Raw genomic sequence first — 24,649 nt, forward strand, 5'->3', positions numbered from 1 at the left:
ATGGAAAAAGAAAAAAAAATCAAAGCCTCAGGGCCAACTCATCACCTGTTACGCCTTTACAGGAGGTTGGAGGTTGGAGAGGCACCTCCGCTCCATGAACTTTCCGGTCAGGGGAGCAGGCCTGCTGAGCCGCTCTCCGACCTAGAGAGGATGACCCGAGGGGCGCCGGGGCCCCAGGTGGAGCCGCGGACACCCTGAGAGTTCCTGGGCGCTTTACACCTCCGCGGCCCGACCTGCCAGCCACATGCCGCCACCTGCCCTTGCACTGTGGCTACTAACATGATAAAATGATAATGTTCCGGACAGACTGAGTAGAATGAATACCATTACCATGGGACTTCACCTGTGTCTTTTTACATTTTCGGTGTGGTTACCGGAAAGTCAAGCTCCGTGTGTGGCTCCGCTGCGTTCCCCCCGCGCGGCTGCTCCGGGCCCGCCAGGCGCCGCTCCCCTTCCCCGCGGACCGCGAGCCCCACGGACGAGCCCGGGCTGCAGGACGCACCTCCGCGCCGCGCAGGTAGGAGCGCGGTCCCGAGCGGCCGCCGCGGGGGGGTCGGCAGGGTGGGAGGTGCTCGTCCCGCCGCATCTCCGCCCGCGGGAACCTTCCGCAGCGGGGGCTCCGGGGGCCGGGAGGGAGGGAGGGAGGGGGGAGGGGGGAGGTGGGGGAGGAGGGGCCGCGGGAGGGGGTCCGCCCCAGCCCCGCCCCCCGGCCCCGCCCCGGCCCCGCCCCCCGCGGCCCAGGCGTCGCGCCCCCAGGTCTCCAGGCGACGCGGAACGCGGGCGGCGGGCGGGTGCACCGGGAGGCATGGAGGACGACGACGAGGAGATCACCGCCGGCACGCTGCGGGGCCGGCCCCGGCCGCTGCCCCTCTCGGCGCTGTCCGCCTTCAGCTACGTGCCGCCGCGGCGCCTGGACCCCACGGAGCACAGCTACTACCACCGCCGGGGCCGGGTGAGCCGTGCTGGGGCGGGGCTGCGCGGGGGGGCGGGGCGCAGGGGCGGGCAGGAGGCGGGGGGCCGGGGCTGCAGGACCGGGAGGGGGTGAGTGGGCGGGGGTGGGGAGGGGGGATGGGAGCGGGGGTGCGGAGCTAAGACGGAGGCTGAGGAGAGGAGGGATAGGGTCGAGGCAGCCCTGCGCGGTTGTGGGTCTGGGTTGGAGTTCTGCTGGGGATCCATTGGAGGCCTCGCTCCCGAGGACCAAGTCTAGGGAGAAGGGCAGGGGAGGTTGGGTGAGGGGAGCTGCAGCCCAGGGCTACACTTTTGGGCATCCCAGGGACTGGTAAGCAACTCTGGGGTCGGACTCTGGAGATGGGGCTTCAAAGGGGTGGGGTGGGGACACCTGGGTGGCTCAGCAGTTAAGCATCTGCCTCCAGCTTGATCCTGGAGTCCCAGAATCGAGTCCCACATCGGGATCCCTGCATGGAGCCTGCTTCTCCTCTGCCTGAGTCTCTGCCTCTCTCTGTCTCTCATGAATGAATAAATAAAATCTTAAAAACAACAACAACAACAACAACAAACCCGAAAGGGTGGGAGTGGAGGGTGGGGACAAAAGCAGGGCTGCACAGCCTGTGAAGGCACTGGAGTAGGACCCCAGGAGACAGACTAAGGGGGCATCAGGGTCACAGGAGGAAGCAAAGTGGGTGAGCAGCCTTTCTCTGGGATGCCTGGACCCCAAAGAGTACAGTTACCAGGACCATAAGAGTAAGGTGGACCTCCCGTCTCGCTAGAGGATGGGCAGGGGCTGAGCCGTGTGTGTGTGTGTGTGTGTGTGTGTGTGTGTGTGTGTGTGTGTTGGGGTGGGGGGTATGCTCACCTGGGATGGGGCCCTGGGGTTAGGGCCTACAAGGTAGGGTGGGGTGAGACAATGCTCACCCCGTGTTGCGAGCTATTTGGGGGGGGGGGGCTAGGGTCATGTGCTCTTAGGGGAAGGTATTGGGAGCCACTGGGCTTCAAGTACCACCACCAGGAGCAGCAAGGTGACCCCTCTGCCCTGGATCTGAAGGAGGGTCTCAGGAGCACCACACTGGCTAGTCCCTCACCGCAGCGACTGTGCCCAGAAAGTCCAGGGTACAGAAACCCTTGGAGAGCCCTCCTGCAAAATGAAGATAACCATGGGAAGATCTGGACAGCCGCCTGCAGGGAGAGCAGGGCAGGGAGCCTGCATTAGACAGTAACTTCTTGCAAGATACATCCACGAAGGCAAAAGAACAAAAGCAAAAATGAACTATTGGGACTTCATCAAGATAAGAAGCTTTTGCACAGCAAAAGATACAGTCAACAAAACTAAAAGACAACCTACAGAATGGGAGAAGATATTTGCAAATGACCTATCAGATAAAGGGCTAGTTTCCAAGATCTATAAAGAACTTATTAAACTCAACACCAAAGAAACAAAAAATCCAATCATGAAATGGGCAAAAGACATGAAGAGAAATCTCACAGAGGAAGACATAGACATGGCCAACACGCACATGAGAAAATGCTCCGCATCACTTGCCATCAGGGAAATACAAATCAAAACCACAATGAGATACCACCTCACACCAGTGAGAATGGGGAAAATTAACAAGGCAGGAAACCACAAATGTTGGAGAGGATGCGGAGAAAAGGGAACCCTCTTACACTGTTGGTGGGAATGTGAACTGGTGCAGCCACTCTGGAAAACTGTGTGGAGGTTCCTCAAAGAGTTAAAAATAGACCTGCCCTATGACCCAGCAATTGCACTGCTGGGGATTTACCCCAAAGATACAGATACAGTGAAACGCCGGGACACCTGCACCCCAATGTTTCTAGCAGCAATGTCCACAATAGCCAAACTGGGAAGGAGCCTCAGTGTCCATCGAAAGATGAATAGATAAAGAAGATGTGGTCTATGTATACAATGGGATATTCCTCAGCCATTAGAAACGACAAATACCCACTATTTGCTTCGACATGGATGGAACTGGAGGGTATTCTGCTGTGTGAAATAAGTCAATCGGAGAAGGACAAACATTATATGGTCTCATTCATTTGGGGAATATAAATAATAGTGAAAGGGAATAGAAGGGAAGGGAGAAGAAATGGGTAGGAAATATCAGAAAGGGAGACAGAACATAAAGACTCCTGACTCTGGGAAACGAACTAGGGGTGGTAGAAGGGGAGGAGGGCAGGGGTGGGGGGAATGGGTGACGGGCACTGAAGGGGTCACTTGACGGGATGAGCACTGGGTGTTATTCTGTATGTTGGCAAATTGAACACCAATAAAAAATAAATTTATTATTAAAAAAAAAAGATTCTGGCCTGGCCCCAGCAGGCACACAGGCCTCCTGGGGACAACCTGCTGGTCTGTGAAGGGCACCGTGCAGTGGAAGCAGGAAGAGAAGCCAAAGGAAAAGAAGCAAATTCAGAACTTGTCAGGAGTCTTCTACTCCTGTGGTCAAGCCATTTCCACTAAATGTCTCCAATGTACCTTGTGCTGTGTCTTGCTGCAGTGTGTCTTGGGGTTCAGGGTGCGGGGCATCATTATTAAAAGGATGCTCAGCCTGCAGTGAGTGGCTCAGCGAGGGTATAGGTGAGCCAAGTGCCTGGGAGGAAGGAGGGCTTTCCCTCATGATGTGTGAGGGACTCCCACAGAATGCATCCTTCTTTTCCTCTTCTCCTCCCAACCCACCACCCCCAGAGCCCAGATGGATCCCATCCAGATCAGGTCAGCACACACGGGAGGACTTGCCCCCCGTGAAATGTAGGAGAACGTCCCGGAGCTTAGCCTTACCAACAAAAGCAGTGGTTTCTAGGTTAAGCAACTGTTACAGGTTGAATTATGTCCCCTTGAAATAATCATGTTCGAATCCTCATCCTCAGCACCTCAGAATGTGAGCATACTCGGAGACAGTCTACAGAGGCAATCAAATCAAAGTTGGGTCATTGGGTGGGGGGCCCTCATCCAGTATGACCAGTGTCCTTATGGACCCAGAGTCAGACATGCGTAGATTGAAGACGGCAGGAACACACAGGGAGAAGATGGCCTTCCCTGAGCCAAGGAGGGAGGCTGGAACGAACCTTGATCTCAGACTTCCGGCCACCAGAACTGCGAGACAGTACATTTCTGTCGTTTAAACCCCCCAGTCTGGGTGCTCTGTTTTGGCAGCCTGAGCAAGCTAACACATGAACCTTGACCAGGAGGACTTCATATCTGTTAGCACCTCTCTGTTTGGCTTTGAGCAATACAGAAGGACAGGTGGACAGAAGGAAGAAAGAACATTCGTAGCTCTCCTGTCTTTGCTGCCTGGGTGCTGTGCTCCTAAGCATGAATATCCACTCAGTATTAATACTGGAGAGATTTAGAGCAGTGGTGCCCAACCTCACTGCCACCACAGACCCCAGAGTGTTTCCTCCCATGAGCAATATGTTTCGGAAGGACTTTTCTGGAAATAATCTCATTTATTAAATGAATTTTTACAATTTAAGTAAGCAAGACCTGTATCGTTGCCAATTTGTGATTCATGCTGAACATTATTGCACAGCATGAGAGAAGCAGCCAAAAGGCCGGGAATCCCGATGTTTTAAGTTGGTCCATGCTGTTTTATTGAGAGAACATAAATTTCGTATGGCTTCCTGACAAAATGAAAAAAGAATTTCACAAATACATCATTTTATGTGTATCTTTGAGGAGTCCTGTTAAGTACACTTTGAAACTATTGTGAAATAAGATAAAAGATTAAAGCAGATGGAGGTCAGGATACATATTTATCAGAGATAAAAGCCAGGTTGCAGGTTACTGCTAAGGACTCTGGGCAAAAATGGGTTGCAGACCTACCTAGCCACTGCACCTGTGGGCCCCAGAAAAAGCAGAGCCGAACCCCTACCCCCTGTGGGCCAGATACTGCCAACAGAGAAAGAACAGTTGAACCTGGCAGGTCCGGTTTATTCTTCCTAAAGTCACCAATCTGATATATGGCTCTACTTATCTGGGACCGTGCAGAGAGACGCCTGAGGTACGAGGTGCCCACGGCTCTGTATTTGGAAGGAAATCAGGAGTGGGCAAGAAGTATGCCCCTCTAATTCAGTGATGCACATGCAAAGGCCCTTGGGCCAAATCTGGCCCATTGCCTGTTTTTATTTTTTTTAAGATTTTATTTATTTATTCATGAGATACAGAGAGACAGAGAGAGAGAGGAGAGAGAGAGAGAGAGGCAGAGACACAGGTGGAGGGAGAAGTTGGCTCCATGCAGGGAGCCCGACGTGGGACTCGACCCCGGTTCTCCAGCATCACACCCTGGGCTAAAGGCTGTGCTAAACCACTGAGCCACCCGGGCTGCCCCCCATCGCCTGTTTTAATAAAGCTTTATTACAACATGGTCCTATACTCATTCATTTAGTATTATCTATGGCTACCACGCAGAGTTATGTAGTTGAGCAGCAAACCGTGAGATGTGAAGGCCTTAAACAGTGACTATCGTTCTCTTTACAGAAAACGTTTGCCACCCCCTGCTGTGATATATTACTGTCCCTGGGAGGTAGGAATGGGCCTTAGAACAAATTAATGCAAAACAGACTTTCTGAAAAAAAAAATACAGTATAGTGTTAATAGTTGGGGTCACAGGCAAATTCAAATCCTGGGGCCTTTAGTGTCACTCAGGAGAAATTGATGTAGCAGAAATAGTAACACCTAAATAAGAAAGCTGTAAAAGCAGCAAGAAAAACAAAAGGCATTTCAAAGTACATTTGCAGCATAGCCACCAATGGTAATAAGGTGCTCCTGGGGATCCTATGAACTACTTTAACCAGCTGGGGGACTGCAGAAGCATTCTCTACCGTGCCATCATTTGGACTGAAGAGGATGAACTTTGTACGGCAAATATGCCGGAGGACTCAGCTGCCCCCGAGTTAACTGTACATCCAGGCCCTACTCAAAACTGAGAAGAAGCATGGCTGGATTAGCTCTCAGGTCACTTACGGCCTGACACATTTAGTGATCGCTTAGTAACACAGGCCAGGGAGGCTTGGGTAAAAATACTGGCTCCCTATTGCTAGCTGTGCAGATTGCCCAAGTCACACACACTCCAGGTCACTTTGCCCAACTTTGGAACAGCACCAGCTTCATGGAGAAATTATGAGAATTAATCTAAGTAATGGATATAAAGCATCACATGCCGCAAGCCCCATGTAAGTAGAGCTGTTATGATCACTATTTGCTTTTGTTAGTGATTATCAGAGTTTTCTCTCACCGAGGGTTAGTTTCCGGCGGGTGACTTATATCCTGCACCCTTGTTGACTGCCCGAGATTTACAGGTGAGGCAGGTAATCTGAGTGTCATTCTGGTGCCTTCTAATCTAAGACGTCTCCTCCACCCCCAGGAGAGCCCAAAGTTAAGGCTCTCAATGCAGCACGCTTATTTAAAGCCCCAGTAATGCCTCGGATCCTGAGACAAATTTGTCATGGAAAGCTGCCAGCTAAAATGTGATCAACTCCAGCACTGCTCCCTAGGGGGCTCTAGCAGCGTGGGCTTTCCCTATAAAATTTTGTTCGAGTGTCAGTAAGGCAGATTGAGTCCAATGATGTTTTTAAATTACTTTTTTCCTTCTTCTGCCTTGTGCAACGTTTCTGCTGCTGAAATGGAAAGGCTACGTCAAAGGACAATGCCCTTTTATGAAGGATTTTATTAACTTTCTCAAAGTCTAAGAGCAATCTTAAAAAAAAATTGCTAGGTGGTTTTAGAATATGCTTCCTCTCACGGGGAGCTGGAGTGTGGGGTAGCTCTGTCTTGAGTGGAGCTCAGCTCCGAACTCCCCACCTCGCTTTAGTGAGATGAACCCGCTTCCCTTCTGGGTGTGTGGTGGAGACACAGCAGCCAGGGGCTGTTTCTTCCCACCCCCCTACCCCCCCAGCTGACCAGTGAATTGCCCTTCACCGCAGGCAGCCAAGCACTTTGGAAATAACAGGTGCATGTTGACTGCCCAGAGGTGCCGAGGGGGATCTCCGAGGGGCCTGCGCCAACTCCCGGTGTACAGGAGGTGTTCGGTAGGAGCACCCCCCCAGCCCCTCCCAGATGGAGCCTCGTAAGCCGTAGGCACTGAGCACGTCTGCCACTCACACCCAGGCCCTGCTCAGGGTGCTGGAAGAGAGGTCGGCTCCGCTTCTGGTGCTCCTTTCACTCTTTTTTTTTTTTTTTTAAGATTTTATTTATTTATTTTATTTATTTATTCATCAGAGACAGAGAGGCAGGCTCCTGGTGGGGATCCTGATGTGGGCCTCGTTCCTGGGACCCCGGGATCATGACCTGAGCCAAAGGCAGATCCTCAACCGCTGGACCACCCAGGTGCCCCTCCTTTCCGTCTTAAAATCGAGGCTGACTCCGGCACCCACATGCCTTCCAAGAGAAATGAGCGCCAGCTGAATGACACTGTGACCACCCCCGCGGACGTTTCCTTCCCTCCCACCCCACCCATTTTTCTGTCCGTGCATGTTTTGGTGTCAACCCGCTTGATGTTTTACTTACGGGTCTTGGTGTTTGTTTCTCCCACTAAAGTATGAGCTCATGAGGACAGGGATTATTGTCATCAACAGTGCCCATCTCATCGTGGGCGCTTCACAAATCCCGGCTGCGGTGGATGACAGAGGAAGGCAGAAATGGGATGCAAAGTTTATTCAAACCAGGATAAGTCACTGACCTGCAGGATTAGCCTCTTGGGCTACACGGAGGTTCCCTTTGGCATTATCTGCTGCCCGGGCTCTCCTTGGCCTTGCTCTGCCCCTCGGGGACTGACAGTGCGAGGGGACGGTGCTGCTCCCGAATCCGGGCTGCTGCATCTTCCCTGTCCGGTGACCTGCCCCTTGGAAAACTGAAGGGCCGTGGGCGTAAGAGATGGGGGCATGCCTTCCTCCAGGGCAAGTAGAGCTCAGCAAGGGGCAGGTCACCCCGAGGGAGGGAGGAAGGGGTGAGGGGAGAGGCCATGCACCCCTCCTTCTGGCAGAAGGCCCCCATGTGGATGGCAGCAGCCGGAGTGAACATGTGGTACGCGTCCGTCCCCTGTGCGCATGTGACTGCAGTGGCATGTGTCTAACTTTGTTTACAAGAACATGTTTGTTTACACGCAGATCACACAACTACACAAATGTGTTTGCAGCTTTTTTTTCATATGACACTGTGTCCTAGACAGTTTTTTCAAAATCATGCCCTTTCCAGGGACACAGTGACACAAAGGAAGAGCGTCATCCCTGGTCTATCTGACCGAGTTTCAGCTCTGTGGCTCCCCCTTTCTCCCATGATGTGAATAACATGGGGTGGCAAGCGGTGTGTGTGGGGCTGGTGTCAGTGGAAGTGGGACTGAGTGGCTCTGAGTCTCCACTTGGTGACACGGGCTCAGAACACCCCTCCAGGATGAAGCACACGTGAGATGAAAGGCAGGTGTGTGTTCACTTCAGCTCAAGGGTAGAGGCGGCAGGTTCCAGGGCTCCGGCTTCGGGCAGCCTCTGCCAACAGCAGATCCCTTAAAAGTAGTGCAAATAATGCCTTAACAAGGCTGCTTGTGATATGATTCTTATTAAACTGATAAAATGTTCTGAGCATTGGAAAAGTTATAACAATTTCCAAAGCTTGCGATCTTAATGCACCAGGAGAAGAAATAGAAGCTTTGCCATGGAAGAACCAAAGAGAAGAGCTGAGTAATGTCCTATTAAAAGAGCTAACGTGGGATCCCTGGTGGCGCAGCGGTTTGGCGCCTGCCTTTGGCCCAGGGTGCGATCCTGGAGACCCGGGATCGAATCCCACATCGGGCTCCTGGTGCATGGAGCCTGCTTCTTGCTCTGCCTGTGTCTCTGCCTCTCTCTCTCTCTCTCTCTCTCTCTCTCTCTCTGTGACTATCATAAATAAATAAAAATTAAAAAAATAAAAGAGGTAACGTTATGTCCTTTTTTTTTTTTTTTTTTTTTTTTTAACGTTATGTCCTTGACAAACTACAGTCCTTCCAAGAATGGAATGATGTTAAAATTAATGAAGATGTCCTCATTAAGCTTCGCATATCGCTGGACCCCCCCGGGGGAGAAAGAAGCACTAGACTTATGGGAAGTAAAACGAAGCCCCTATGAATCAAAGGAAACACTTTTTGGATCACCTTAAGAATTTTCATTTTTAAAAGTAGATCACACACTGGGAAGGCAAACAGTGCCTGGAAGCCTCCAGATGAGAGGTAACAGTACTGTGCCCAGGGAGAGAGGAAGTGAACGCAGCCCATGACGGGGCTTGATTATCGTTTCCGTCAAGGGGCCTGGGATGTGCTCTGGGAACAAACAGACGCTGAGCCCTGAGAGAGTCTTCACTAGTGGTGTGTCAGAGCCTGCTCATACTAACAACAAAGAGCCAAATTACAGCATTTTGTCTGAACTCTGCATTCAGTTGGAAGCCTGAAATCAGCCACGGTGAGAGTATTTCTACTGTGGAAATGAGCAAATGCTACAAATCAGGTCTCGTTTGTCCAGAGGGCAGCTTGTGGCCAGAACCACACCCTGGCCTTATTGACATACTGGAAGTGTGTTTCTCCTGCCTGGCTTTCTTAACACAGTAACTCGGAAAATCAGGCTCCTCCTTTTTAGGGGCCCCACTATTGCCAGGACCTGTGGATCTTTGGGACCTTGCAGTCCTCTACTGGATCCTTTAAACTTGTTGGCCGAAGAGCAAGGGGAGAGAACATGCAGGACATTGAGAGCTTTTATGGACCAGGCCTAGAAGGTGATGCCTGTTGGTTTCACCCACAGTTCTTTGCCAGAGCTAGTCACTGGGCCCCCACCTAATTGTCATGGCACCTGGTGATTGCAGTCTTTTGTTCATTCTGGAAGAGAAGATGTGTTCGGTAATTATATAATATTACTCATGCCCCAGTACCATGAGAAAAACATTATTTTCCTTCTAGTTTGAACTGACAATGGACAGCACATTTATATTTGAATGATCTGAAAGAGAGGAGGAAACAAAGACCTCAGATCCCAGTTTGCTCGAGATCTTACCCCCTTGTGAGAGTGTGTATAACCCCTGGGAGGGGGCTGTGGGCACAGTAGAAGCCCACAACCCGGAGACGCACCCTTGTAGGCTGGAGGCGGTAGGCCAGGGCTTCATCATGTATCTGCTTGAGTTAGGCATGAAAAATGAGGTTACGCTACAGTGACCAGCAACCTCCAAAGTCTCAATGCCCCAAATAAGGCTTATTTCTCATGTTAAATGTCTAACGGGGATCAGAGCGATGGCTCTGGCCATGAGAGTCACTCAGCAACCACCATGGCAGCTGCCAACACCTCATAGGAAGCTTCAGGAGTCCATAGGCTTCTGCCTGGAGTCCCGTGCCACCCCCTCTCATAGTTCATTGCTTAGAAATGGTCACTTGGCTTCACTCGCCCGAAGGGGCAGAGGAGATTAATCCTCCGTGGAGTCAGGAGTAGAGCAGAATTGAATATTGGTGATGTCTACCCCGGTTGTCCAGGTTGAATGGTCTACTGACTCAGTTTACCTGAAGCAGAGTGCTTTAGGTCCATTCTTACTTTCCATTGTTTAAAAGACAGAGATGGCTCCCTACCAAGTGTGTGTGTGTTAGGGCCACCATAACGAGGTACCACAGAGCAGGGGCTAAACACCAAATGTCTGTTGTCCCCTGGTTCTGGAGGCCAGAAGTCAAGGTGTCAGCAGGGTTGGTTCCCTTGGAGGCTATGAGGAGGGGCCTGCTCCAGGCTGCTGTCCTTCGGCTGTGGATGGCCATCTTCTCCCTGTGTCTCTTCACATCTCTCTCTGCATATCTGTGTCTGTTTCTGAACTTTTAAAATAAAGACACCAGTGCTATTGGATTAGGAACCCACGCTACCCTGCTCTAACCTCCTCTGAATTACATCTTCAGCATCCTTATTTCTAAATCACCTCCTGATATCCCAGGGGTTAGGACTTCAACGTATGAATTTTTTGGAGGATGCAATTCAACCTGTAGCACCCAGGGAGGTGACTTCCCTGTGCCCTCTGGCCATACTGGTGCAGTGCAGCCCCTCTTTAGCCACATGGACTTCCTGCTGGAGCCCGGATAGATGCCGATCCTTCTTCTTCCATGCCAGTGTACTTTGTGCGTACCTCTGTTGCTCCATGGGTATTACCTTGAGTGGTTAGTGAGTTTATTTCCACTCTCATGCTGTGATGTCCAAGATGGGGACTCCCTTTTCTGTCCCGGAGCCTAGCTGGGTGCTTGCCTTGTATGATAGTTAGAGCCATATGCTTTGGAGGTTGAAAAAAGTGAAGGTCTCCACTCAACTCATGGGGTCGGCCCAGGCCACCAGATGAGCTATTTTGCAGTGTTAGGAGTAACAGCTCCACCATAGGGGAGCTGAAGGCAAGGGATCCGACACTATGGCCAGAATGACCATAGTACATTTGAACGCTCAAAATGCAAGGGACAAAGGGAGATCACTGGACAGAAAATAAATGGGCTTGTTTTGCTTTGTTTATTATTTTTCATTTATTTTTACTTATTATTTTAGATATATTCATGAGAGACAGAGAGGCAGAGACATAGGCAGAGGGAGAAACAGGCTTCATGCGGGGAGCTCAATGCAGGACTCGATCCCAGGACGCCAGGATCACACCCTGAGCCAGATTTCAACCACCGAGCCACCCAAGTGCCCCTTGCTTTGTTGTTTAAAAAGCAGCATCACGTGTGAGACAGGAGATCTCTTGAGAGATTTCAATAGCAAAATACTAGTAAACCCAGAAGCTCTGTTTTGTGATAGCATCTAAATCCAGATTGGTTTTTATTAATGCAGTTTTGCTTCAAACCATGAAGGAATGAAAGACAAAAAAGAAAGAAGAAAGATTAATAATTAATATTCAGGAAAAGACAGATTTCCAGTCTGATTATGTGTTGGAAATGGATAGTCACATTGCTAAGTGAGGCTGCCAGCCTGGTGAGGGATTTTTTTTTCCCACTTATTTTTCAGTGACAGGAAAATTCGTTTTTACTCTGGGAAGTAGTAAGTATCCACCCCGCCAAGCAGAGAGATAGAGACTGTTCACACCCTGCAGGTGCAGTGAGAGCCCTCCTAAACACTGCTCTGACATACGGCAACATAGGTAACTAACCCTGGGGCAGGGGCACCACTGCTTCTCATAGCACTGCTGCTGCTGCTGCTTCTTTTTTTAAAGATTTTATTTATTTATTTAGAGACAGAGGGAGACAGCATGAGTAGGGGGAGGAGCAGAGGGAGAGAGAATCTCCCCTGAGCTCGGGGCTCAAGCTGGGCTCGATCCCATGGCCCCGAGATCATGACCTGAGCTGAAATCGAGTCAAACGTTTCATCGGTCGAGCCCCCCAGGCGCCCCCTACTGCTGCTTTGAAGGAGTATTTAGGGGACCTGAAGAGAACCAGGCCGGGAGGAGAGGAGAGCAGTAGCCTGTAAAGCTGCGCACCGGGGTGGGCTTCTCCAGCGCAGGGACAAGAGGAGGAACCTTGCCTCCCTCATTGCTTGCTCGTTCTGTTTGGGGGCACATTCTTCCCTCCTCATATCTGTCTCCAGAACAAGCCCAGGACCCCCAGGGGCTGACTCAACTCGGGAAGTTCAGGCCGGAACGGGCACAGAGGGACGGGCACGCAGGGGGACGGCACTGTCCAGCACCCGCCACCACATGGCCTTCCTGCTGGAGCTGCTCTCCCCAAAACACACCCACTTCACCGGGTCAGCCAGGCCAGGAGGGATTCTAGAGGTGCCAACGGGACATCTAGAGGAGGACCCTGTGTATAGGGGGCTGGCGTGGGGGTGACGGGGTAGTTAGTCAGCTGCTGGCCTCAGCTGGGCCTGGCCAGCAGCTCCACTCTGCACCCCAAAAAGAAGGGTCTGCCTGGCGGGCCTCCCCTTGCAGAGGCCAGCATCCCCTCCTTTGGAGAATTTCCGTCCCACCGTCCTGGCAGAGTGGGTGGTGCACTGAGCCTCTCTGTGTCACTGCAGGACCCTCTGGCTTGGTGTCTTCCCACAAAAGGCTTACTGCAAGGTGTGCTTAACATTCCCAGACTAGAAGCACCCAGCCAAGGCCCTCAGCCTCTGCGGACATCCTACACACTGTATGTTAAAGATGCTGCGATATCACAATCCTTCCTACAGGGTTTTTTTTTTTTTTTTTGTAGTCTTAATTTTCTTTGATTATCAAATGTCTGATTTTTTTATATAACCAAAGTGATTGATATTTTCTTTGTGACATTTTCCCTGATGCTTTTATGCGTAGGAGGTCCCTTATGGATTTTCTTTTCACTTGTGTTTCTAATCTACCCAGAATTTACTTTTGACGATAATGCGACGTGAAGGCCCAGGTTTATTGGTTTTCCCAAATAACTGGTTGATTTTTACAGTACCAAAACTGAATAAGGTATTCCCACCCCACTGATTTGGGCCTTTTTGTTTTTTTAACCCTGGGTGTATGAGCTGTATTCCAGGTGGCTTTCAGGACAAGTGGAGGCCAAGGCCAGGCAAAACCATGCACGAGCAGATGCAGAAGCCCAGCAGGTGACAGAGGACAATGCCAACAGGGAACTTCTGCATGGTGACCTCATTAAATGGCCACTGGGGCACAGACCCTAAAGCCATAGTTCCTGCCTCTAAGTCATTTGGACTGACTCTGAATTTAGGAAAAACAGGTGAACAAGTGCTGCAGGTGTGTTGCCATTGGAATTCTCAGGAACCTAAAATAATCCTAAAAGCTCGTCTTGTTTTCCTTACTAGAGGGCTAATTGCACAAGGAGAGTGGCCAGGTGTCTGAGCTATCTTCATGGCTTCCCCAGCAGGAGTGGCGTGTCTTGCATAGGACACACGACCCATGAGGGATTTGTCAGGGTGAAGCCACAGCACCCTCTGGCTTTTCCATTGCTACAAGCCACCCTGAGCCCTGCGGTCGGTGAGAACGGGCAGTCCATGTTTTCCAACAGACTAAGCCCATGCCGTGCATCCTTTTCACTGTTTACCTTCTTCCTCTGGGTCCTGCAGTTGGAGGAAATTGTTCTAGCATTATTACCCTGGAAAACAAGCAAGCAAGCAAGCACAGGCTAGACACCCTGTGCCCCCAAATGCCAGCAAGATGTCGTGTCTGCATTTGCTGCTGGAGGACTCAAGGCAGCTGGCTCTTGGCCAGAGGAACACAGAGGACAGGCCTGACCTACAGATGAAGATTAACGATGAACTAACACATGGATTTCTTTTCCTTTTATTAGGTACCAGATAAGGCAGATAAATTTTGTATCAAGAGAAATTTGGGATGAAAAAATGGAGATATTTCAGATAAAATCTGTTAATGGGATAATTTTCTAATACATCAAAGCTGTGCATGTGCACATATTTTTATGTCTGATAGACATGCATATATTATATATGTATGTATGTTATGGGTCATATATATCCATGCACTTATGAATTACATTCGTTAGGGTTACCACATCCGATTAAAGGAAGTATTTCTGTCTCCCCAGAGAGGGATTTGTACCAGGTGCCCATCTATTGGCTAGCTTCTGTTTGGTTATATTGTTTCAGTGCTCAATTATGGCTAATTTTTTTAAAGCAGTACAAGCTTATTGCAGAAAATCTGAGAACTATGAGAAAGGTGGAAATGCAGGAGGAAAACACATACACTGAGTGGATTACTAATATTGTAAGGTTGTGTGCTAGTGGTGGAGTCAGAGCATAGGAGGAGCCACCTGGGTCAAGGAGGGATCTGTGACAGGTGCAGGAAAGGAGCCATGGAGGTGCCCCCGCCTCGCTGGGCCTCCCGGACACCTGCTCTGGTCGCCGAGGGTCTGCTCAGGGGTGGTCATCCCGAGCACACACTCAGTGTGGACGGATACTCACCTCTCCACTGTCCATTGGGGAGCAGCCTGGCTTCCAAGCTCCGCAAGGGCTTCTGTGGCTCAGCCGTCCAGTGAACCCGCACCTTTTTCTTTTTATTCCCAGACGGGAATCATTTCCCTGTACGACTGCATTTTTAAGAGGAACCCAGGCTACAATCAGAAATTGCACCGAGATGACAGAGAGCATGCAAAAAGCCTGGGACTTCACGTGAACGAGGAGGTAATGTTAAGAGAGGCTGTTGACAAAGCGCTAACAGATTAGAGCTGTGTGTGTGCATCTACCCGACTGCGTGCTCGTGCTCTGTGCTAACTCCGGCGTGTGGCCCTCCTCTCCCTCGCTGCACCCGGGGCTGAGACCGAGAGTGTGCACATGAGCAGGATGAGGGAGAAGCAGGCTCCCCACCCCCACCCCCCGAGCAGGGAGCCCGACGCGGGGCTCCATCCCAGGACCCTGAGACCATGACCTGAGCCAAAGGCAGACGCTTCACTGACTGGGCCACCCAGGCGCCCTTTTGCTTAACTTTGGAGTCCTGGCTCTCTCAGTTCTCCCAGGGTCCCCGGCAGCAGGGATGGAATCGCACTCACAAGTCTAGCCTCCCCGGACCTCCACCTACAGGGCAGCTCCTCCTTTATGTTTGCACGATTTTCTGAAAGGGAGGCCTCTGCCTGAGGTTCGCTGCATGGGTGTGTGAGGAGCCAAACTCCCAGTTCCCAGGGAGAGGAGGGCAGCATGACAGCAGGTGGCAGGTGCGAGGAAGCTGTGCATCTTCTTAGCGCTGAGACCCTCCTTGTGCCTTTGTGCACTCGGGACACTGTCTCCACAGAGTCTGATCCGAGGACAGTATGTTTAAGAGCCAGCTGATGGGTAAATATCATCTTTTCTACAAAGCACAGAAATCGGAACATAGGAGCCTCTGGTGGATTTCTTTCTTGGTCAGTGGACTCCTGCTCCTGGCTGCTACTGTTAAGAATACCACCCTGTCACTTCCAGGGAAACTTTATTTCGATGGGAAATTAGGTGGTGAACTATGAGGTGTTACTATTTAAGTCACAGACACCACGTTTTTTCTATCGTGTTAGTTTATGTGAGTCCATTCCCGGTGGGCAGTGACGCTAGTGCCTCCCTGTCATAAGAACACGCCTGCACCCTTGTATCAGCCACAGAGTTTGAGCGCCTCCTGTGTGCGCTGAGCATAGAGGGGGTGACCACAAAGCCCCTGTCCTCTTGGAGCTGACATTCCTATGAGGAAATAGCCGACTTAATGTCATATACATAGGGAACGGACTCCAGGTGGTGAGGAGTGGAATGCAGAGGAATAAAGCCTCTTAAGGGGACAGGGAAAGTGAAAGGAGATGGGGGGGGGGGCGGTGCTGGGGAGGGAAGGGGGCCGGGGAGATGAGGGGGCTTGGGGGGACGGGGTGGTCAGGGGAGGTGGGGGTGCTAGGGATATGGGGTGCAGGGAGAGGACAAGGTGGGCGGTGGAAAGGTGTGCTTTTGGGAAAAGAGAGAAGGCAGGAGGCGTACAAGGAGAGGGAAGGGAGGGACCGAGAACACAGCCTGAAGTCAGAGGGCACCTGGCACCCAGGGTCTTCGCCTTTCCTTGGAATGACGTGAAGGACCTGGGGACGCTGAGCGGCCCTGAGGACACGGGGCAGGTGTGACACAGGTTACGAGGTCCCCCTGGCGTCAGAAGCCCGAGTGGAGCAGGTTGCAGGTGTGCAGCTGAGCCAGGTCGAGGCAGCTTCCCGGACACCAGGTAGGTGGTGTGACCACGTGGGCGTTAGCTGAGCCGGGGTCCCTGTAACCCCCACACAGGAGCGCCAGCGGCCCGTGGGAGTGCTCATGTCCTCGGTCTACGGGAGGCGCATACACCAGCCCGTGGAGCCCCTGAACCGGGACCACGGCCGTGCCAGCCACGTGAAGGCTGACTTCTACAGGAAGAATGACATCCCCAGCATCAAGGCGCCCAGCTTTGGGCACATTTCTCCAGCCTGACGCCCCCGCGGTGGCCTGGACCGTGGGGGTAGCACAGATGGGCTGCGCCTGGGCCTTCCGTCCCCCCCTCACAGCTCCCAGGGAGCAGCCCTGAAGCTGCTTGCACCTGACAGTGGGTGGGGGGATGGGCCCGGTAGCTCCTTTCCCCTCCTGGGGCTTGTGGGGAAGACCCTGGCCCAAGACCCTGTGATGAACATCTCATGTGATGCTTTCCACGTGTGATCGTGTCAGCTGAAATGATGCTAGAGACTGATCCACTGTGAGCACTTGAATAAAAAGAAAACTGTTCCCACTTGATAGCGGTCTGGTGACTTTGTTCACTGTTTCTTCAGACTCCAGGGGATGCTCCCGGGAGGGGTGTCCTCACCAGCCATTGAAACCACCACTGCCTGCTGGCAAAGCGCTGCCTGAGTCTTCCTTCCTCCAAGAGGAGATATCATGAAATCGCCTTTTAGAATAACTCCATTCTAGATACTACAACATCCCCCTCCCCACCCGAGAATAAAGAATAAAGAATAGGTCCATAGTTGAGGACCCCTAGTAGGGATGGGTGGCCTTCGTGGCCAGCAATGCCACTGTCACTCCTCGCCAGAGGTCATGGGAAGAGGCTGGGCTTTGGTGTTTAACAGACTCGGGTAAAATTCTGGCTCCTGCGTTCCCAGCAGCATGGTACAGAGCCGTTCATGTCGCTGATTTAAGCCCACATTTCTTCAGAGTGGGAATTCCGAACCGTGAGGAGTGTGTGTGGGGGGGATCAGGGATCAGTGGTCCTAAGACAGCCACCATCGGGGCTGGGACTTTAGTCTGGATAGTTTTCATTTTGGAATCACCTGTTTCTAACCCAACGTGGAAATGTTTATTTTGGAGATAATTTGAAACTGACTCAAATATTAAGACATTGGCTATATTTTTACTGAATGGATCGCTTGGAAGAAATCATTCCTCACCTACTGCAATGAAAGTTTCCACAGCTTCGTGGTTAATGAGCAGGTGATCTAATTCATTTTTTTTTCTGCTGATCCCCCCATGGCTGGTTTTGTTTGGATTCTCTAAGGACATATGACATTGACTTGTTGACAACTTCAGGGCTGAGTGACCCCTTAGTATTTCTTTATTCTTTTGAAACTTTTTTTTTTCCACTGTAGGTGCCTTTTATTATTTTTCCTCCCAAACACAGCAGTAGTTTATTTGGAATGCCTTTGAGTGCCTTAAGCTATATTTATAATAATAATAGAAAATAGGGTGGCCCAGGTGGCTCAGCGGTTTAGTGCTGCCTTCAGCCCAGGGCATGATCCTGGAGACCCAGGATCGAGTCCCACGTCAGGCTCCCTGCATGGAGATGGAGCCTGCTTCTCCCTCTGCCTGTGTCTCTGCCTCTCTCTCTCTCTGCCGCTCATGAATAAATAAATAAAGTTTAAAAAAAATAATAGAAAATATGCCAAGTTTGGATTGTGGAAACTTTTACAAATTACTCTTTCTTCAGTTTTGACTACCAAGAAAGACAAGGCGTCTCTAAGAAGTGCCTTCATCTGAAAGTGAAGATAAATCTATGTTAAACTAAGTTATTTTTAGTTACTTTAAGTCAGATCCCACTCCCTTAACCTTCTCCTTTTAAAAGGCAGGGCCTGAATTGGACAAGGTTTCAAAAGACCTCCTGTTTTTTAGGCATCAGGGGAAAATTAAATGTATGTCTGTTGGCATCTGAACTTTTACAGCATAAAGCTCACGAGTGCCCTTATAAAAGAGAACATATTCAAAATCTTTGAATTCAAAGATTTTGAATATGTTCAATTTGTCCAATGTCCATGGTTAGTCAATCTTTCTTGGAAAGTGGAGTGCTTGCAGTCCTTAGGAAAGCACACACTGAGCCCGGGGAAGAGCAACGTGGAGGATTCACGACGATGCAGACATTTCTAAACAGATGTATGAAACGCTGCAGTTTTAAGGGGGACTACACAAGGCATTTTTATGAGAGAGGGGTTTCTGCAAGACTTGAAGGTTAAGGAGAGCTTCAAGGAGAGATGCTTGCTTGCTGCCACCGTCACTGGGCTGCTAGCCCTCCTGTCTGCATGGTTTGCTCACCGGAATGTTTGTAGCTCCGGAACTTATGAAGCCTTGACTGGGAGACACACTTTTAGGAAGGAGGCAGTTTTGCATTCTAGGCTCATCTTGGTCACTGATCACTGGGAACTCTCTGCACCTGTTTTCTCTTTTGCACAGAGGGGGCGCAACTGGGGACTGGAGTCACCTGGACAACTTGTCATCTAAACACAGCACATGCCCTGGTCTCTACAGCCAGGACTTCTGCCCTGGTGGGTCCAGGTTGGGGCCTGAAAATGCGCAAGTCCCCAGGTGGCACTGCTGCCTCTGTTGGGGATCATATTTTGGAAGAACCGTGTGTGCACAGACCTTTGCAAAGTGGAGTCTGATAGCTTTAAAAAAATGTATTGTTGGTAAGCCTGGCAATACAGTTCTGGGAAAAAAAACAAGCCTCCTTTTGAGTTCTTTTCACCAAATCCACCAAATTCTTTTCACCAAATTCACATCCCTGGTTGGGGCAAAGAGCCGTGCTTAAGAGCACTTGGTGAATCCCCCAGCTATGGGTGTCCCCTAAGGGGAGGTGACATAAAGCACCCTGGGATGGGTACTGCAGACTCTAAGGGAGGAAGAACCTGTGGGACATGGCTGCTGACCATGGTTACAAATGATACAGAAGGCCAGTCCAAAGTCACTCAAACCCCAGGGCTTCCCAGGCCAGATTTCATTTAGAGCGAAGACAGATGCCCTGACACTAACTAGTTCTCTTCCTTCGGTCACCTTTATAAGAATTAGGCAATTATTAAGGCCAAGGCTGAGAGGTAATGATAGGATCAAAAAAATTCCCGACTAGGGCAGATAATGCCACAAGTCATGCTGTATTCCCACTTGCGTGACGAAGGCCAGTTACTCGTTTTGACAAGTGCTTTTACCTGAGTCTGAGTCCAAGCCCTGGCAGCGCAGCTCTGGCAAGACAAAGTGCTGAGTACATGCCAGGCTCTCTCATGGTCATTAGCTCTTTCAGTCATAACTGATCCCATAAGCTATCAACGAGGAAACACCCATAAAAGAAATTAAAAGATACATTCAAAGTCACACAGTCAATAAACAATCAGTCGGGAATCAAACGAGGGCTGGTGCTCGGGGCCTGAGTTCCCAGAACAAGCTGTTCCTGGTAGATTGGGGTCCTTGGCCTCTTGCAGATGCCTGCCCTGAGCTGTGAAAACAGCCGGGTGTGCCCAACCAGGCTGGCACCTGCAGCTTTGCTTTTAAACATCAGATTAAACATTCTATTTTTCACCCTTTGGCAAAGTACAATTTTCTTATGTGAAGATAGAGCCCCCAAACTCTAGAGTTGGATGTACGTGAACAAAATTTCCCAAGTTTTCTCTCTTCAAAAATGCGTAACATTGGCTCTGTGCCCTCTTAAGCCTCCTCAGACATAACAGGCATCTTACGGGGCCTGGCAGCTTCTCCCGACGAGTTCAAACTATTGTGGCTGCTGATGTACACAGTCGGTGCCAAATTATTCTCCTGCAGCCCTCGGCTGATGGCAGGCCACAGTACATGGACAGGGAGGGTAGGGTGCTGGGAGAGAATCCTTTTACCATTAAACTATTTCTTCCCGGAGCACCTCATGACACATGGAGCACTTCCAGGGAGGGGCAAAATCAAGTATCTGCACCACGGACTTTGTCCTGATCTCAATTACTCACGGAGATCTCAACCTTTGCTTCTGGGGAGCTCTTTCTGAAACAACCGTCCAAGAGGAGAATGGAAAACAACCCCAATGCTGGCGCAAAAACACAGGAGAAGGAAGAGCGCGGGGCGGGTAAGGATACAGACTCTAATCCAAAGTACGTAAAACTTTTAATGAATCAACCTTACAAAAGACAATGGCATCAAAACATCGGACGTGTTTGGTACAAAACTGGTTCTAGGTTGTGAGAACTAATTCTGGTGACGGATGGCAACGTGCTGCTAGCACGAGACACAAGAGAGCGAAGCAACAGAGCCACGGATCCCGCTGGGGCCCGCGGACAGCCACTGGCGATGACACACGCGGGGAACACAGTCAAATTCCAGGTGGGGTGACAGAGTCAACTTATTCACAAATACTGTGTGTTTTAATATCAGACTAGCGGATGCGGTTGGCGAGCTACCATATTTTCCAGAAAAGAACATGCACCGGAAGATAATATACACCCCCTAGTTTTATTGCCTTAAGAATTTTTGTTTATTTCACATCTGTCATCTTTGTGAGTTCTTCAGATGCATTTCTCCTATAACACACACTCCTTTTCCTTCTGCTCAGGAGTAAGCACAGTGCAAGTGGCAGAGCGATCTTGGCACACGTCAGACACCAAACGGTATGCCACCAGGTCATAGGAACGAGTCTGAAAAGGCTCCATAGGACAGAACAGAGCACGCACATCAAAAACGAGAGACAGAACTTGCAGTCAGAAAGTGCATGGTACCTTCCTGAAAATACAGTCTTCTGGCCTGTACTGAAAACGAAGGCGACTCTTCAGGATGCCAAGTTGCTCTGGGAAAGGGACCTTGACATTTCCGTGTTTACAAAGTACGTCTTCAGCTCCCCCTTGCCTTTCACGTTGATTATCCCTCGACACGTGCATGCGTACCCCAGGGTCTGAAGGATGACACTGGTCTCCTCGGTGACCTAGAAGCGCATGGACAGAGAAGAAGTGGTCAGTGTCTAGGCCACACAGCCTCTGGATGGTCATCTGGCCACAGAGATCAGGAGCCAAAAGACACCTTGTGTCAGGCATGTTCTTTGACCCACTCATTCCACTCCTGAGAAATGAGGAGACAGAATAATGCAGAAGAAGAGCTTTTGAAGGACAGTGTGTAGTTTCGTGCTGCGACAGTGACAAGACTATAAACCACCTAAAAGTCAAGTGATCTCCAGGGTGAAGTAAAACATGAGGCTGTCATGCTCTGTGATGAGACCATGAAATAAAGTGGGATCAGTTCACCCCAAAGGAAGCATGAAGCCTGGACCCACACTGTGATTTTGCCATAGGAAGATCATGTATTCTCATACAAGAGACCTGGAAAACAAAGTAAATCAAGGTATGCTGGAGTGGTGGGATTCGGGATGGTCTTTACAACTGTCATGGGTGTCATTTCATGGAATCATAAATATGAGTAACAGATCTTAATACAGATGGGAGAAGATATCCCAAGAAGACCACTGGCTCCTGCAAATGGCCACACACTCTAGCTTGAATGCTCGAGAATAAAACTCCAAGGACACTAGGGGTCTGCCCTAGCCTTAGCATGACCACAGAGTCAGGTCTTGGAAGTTTCCTCCCCTCACTTAATTGACACGGAGTGCTAACAGGGCTGGGCCCCTCCCTTGTGGCCTGACGATGTGATGGCACTGGTGACTCCTGCCCTTGGACCGTGGGGCAAGGATGCTAAGTGTAGAATCACATTCAGATCCTGCTGAGTCAGGTGGCAGTAGAACTTCCCGGGTAGGATGCACCCCCTGTCTTAGGGGAGATGGATTGTACTGAGCCTGGCACCATCTCAGCCTGAGTGTGTGCTGTGCTCTCCTTGGGAGCCATGTCTGGGGATGGGGGGATGGCAGCCCAGACCTGCCTGGGGCCTATCTGGTTGCATGCTGGTGAAGCCTCCCGCTAAAGAACGCTCAGAGCCTCTGCTTTGAGAACGGGTGAGGTGAGAACAGATGTGACTAAGAATAGGCCTTAGCTTTGGAGGTGAGAGAAGACCCTTATGTCAGGAACATGGCCCCCAGTCAGGCCTCCCAGGAGGTATCTGGGTCTTGAGCAGAGAGGGTGGGAGCTATTTTTCCAGAAAAATAATGGTAATGCTGCTCTGGAAACATGTGAGAAAGCAGAGGAGAAGGAGGAGGAGGAGGAGGAGGGATTTCTTCCCACTTCATCAAAGGGACATGGACATGGGGCCTGTGCGGTCCGGCCACCTCAGGTGTGTGGGTGACACATGCTGGGCAGGCTTGTGGAAAGCACAGCAATGTTATCACATGATTTTGCTTCTGGAGCAGCCACTATCAGGGGACCGTGTGGTGCTGGGTCAGTGGCAGCAGCGGTGAGCCGGCCTTCTTGAGCTTGGTGGCTGAAAGAGGGTCCAGGGGCCCACAAAAATAAGAGTAAAGTATGTTGTAAAAAGCTCTCAAGGGCAGGCTATTGAAAGAAGCTAGAAAAATCACTCTCTTCCTGTAATTTGACCCAGTGGCCAGCCCCCAGCACAGGGGCCAGTGTGTGGGTCCTTGGGACCCTAATTACCAGTGCAAGAGAAGGGGGGCATGGGTGCCAGATGGTCATGTCCTCTCCTCCCCTAGGGTTGGGTCCAAGTCCTGGGGGAGGACAGGTGTAGCTAGGTGATGAAGCCAGCAGCCTGGGAAGGATTTTGGGTCCTGGGTAAGAATGGAAAGAATATGGACAAAGTCAAGAAACTCAGGTATTACAGATATATTCTCACAATCAGAGTTCTCAGCAGTAATCAGAATTAGAGAATCCTATAGGCATTTGACTTCTGACCTTCCACAGAGAACAAGCCTGTCTTTTGGAGCCTTGGGGGTTCATTCTGTGGTTGAGGTATTTAGTGGCATGGAGTATCACCACCGGCATTTGGGAGCTATCTGGTGGAATTTGTAGCGCCAACCTCACAATCACTGTGACGGGAGAAGGAGGGAGCTGTCTCCCAAACGAGCACCAGCCAGTATTCCTGCAAGTCCGGGGGAAACCTGGCTGGGTGACACGTGGGCTTTCTCTGCTGCTCTTTGGGCTTCCAGGCGAGAACACGCAGTGGGAGTGAAATGCTCTTTAATCAAAAGAACCTGTTCCTCAGGCCCAGGAGAAACTTTTAATGATCTCAGCACCACTTACTTTTCCTGGCATCTCACTACTTTTCTTGCACACCAGCAGAAACGCAAAGCTACTGCAGGAGGGTGAGCCACACCCACAGGAGAAGGAATCTGCTGGACACAGACCTCGCAGCTGCTGGGCTGTGTGAGCACGCACGCCTGCAGATGAGCTGTTCTCCTGACAGCCAAAACCCCTTCTCATTTCCTCCAGGCTCTGAGCAGCAGAGACCATCCAGGGGGCTGCCCAGCACTAAATCACCTGGAGTTTTATGACACCCAATATCTTCTTGGAGACACACAAGGGCTCAAGCTTATTTGAAACATTGATCTGTAGGGGATTTACGACCTCCAGGAGGGAGCGCTCTCCCTGACCAGCCTCTCTTAAATTGTTTTTGGTACTTATCCCAAGTACTTGAAAACCCCTTGGAGAGTCGTGAAGCATGCTAAGGTCACTCATCCATCTTCTGAATGTTCCAGGCATGTGGAGGGGGCCTAGCATGGCCTACAGTTGGGACGATGTGTCCTTGATAGAAGCACCCTCTCCCCACACCAAACAGAAGAGCCTGTGTGGTCCAGGATTGCCGGAGCATCCCTGGACACTGGGAGCTGCCAGTGACACACATGCAGGAAGCCTGGAGGCTGTGGTGCCAACAGGGCCTGGTTCAACGAGGCTGCCAAGGTGGGAGGCAAGTGGGACATCTCCACAGACAGTGACCACCACTCCAGCCCCATTTGTATTTCGAGCTTCGTCTGGATGGATCTCCTGGGCACAGCCAACTGGCTCTTTTCTCTGGCAACGGTGGTTTGGGTGGGAAGCCCTGGACGTTCCACTCATCCCCACATCACTTGCCATCTCTCCCTTCTCTTTGGTGCTCGGTTGCTCACTTTCAGCAACTGTTCACTAATCATCAG

The 24,649-nt window shown here is 50.7% G+C and overlaps 2 protein-coding genes across 2 annotated transcripts in view; one reads left to right on the plus strand and one right to left on the minus strand.

Moving 5' to 3' along the window:
• Positions 1-778: 778 nt before the first annotated feature.
• Positions 779-17,127, plus strand: C34H5orf49 (chromosome 34 C5orf49 homolog). The gene is made up of 3 exons (XM_038583337.1): positions 779-952; positions 14,938-15,054; positions 16,651-17,127. The coding sequence occupies exons 1-3, from the start codon at positions 806-808 to the stop codon at positions 16,828-16,830; spliced, it is 444 nt and encodes a 147-aa protein (XP_038439265.1). The 5' UTR covers positions 779-805; the 3' UTR covers positions 16,831-17,127.
• A 3,590-nt stretch (positions 17,128-20,717) lies between these two features.
• The window catches only part of ADCY2 (adenylate cyclase 2), a 388,589-nt gene continuing 384,657 nt past the window's right edge, over positions 20,718-24,649 (minus strand). The window contains exon 25 of the mRNA XM_038583952.1: positions 20,718-21,547. Coding sequence (XP_038439880.1) covers positions 21,395-21,547 — 153 coding nt within the window. The 3' untranslated portion in view covers positions 20,718-21,394. The remainder of the gene's footprint in view (positions 21,548-24,649) is intronic.

Source organism: Canis lupus, chromosome 34, assembly GCF_011100685.1.
Source record: "Canis lupus familiaris isolate Mischka breed German Shepherd chromosome 34, alternate assembly UU_Cfam_GSD_1.0, whole genome shotgun sequence".
NCBI lineage: Eukaryota > Metazoa > Chordata > Mammalia > Carnivora > Canidae > Canis > Canis lupus.

Excerpts from the sequence above, each read along its gene's own strand:
- C34H5orf49 (XM_038583337.1), top strand. The coding sequence starts at position 806 with ATGGAGGACGACGACGAGGAGATCACCGCCGGCACGCTGCGGGGCCGG. Across the intron at positions 953-14,937 it reads ACTACCACCGCCGGGGCCGG|ACGGGAATCATTTCCCTGTA; the intron begins GTGAGCCGTGCT and ends TTTTATTCCCAG. Across the intron at positions 15,055-16,650 it reads GACTTCACGTGAACGAGGAG|GAGCGCCAGCGGCCCGTGGG; the intron begins GTAATGTTAAGA and ends ACCCCCACACAG.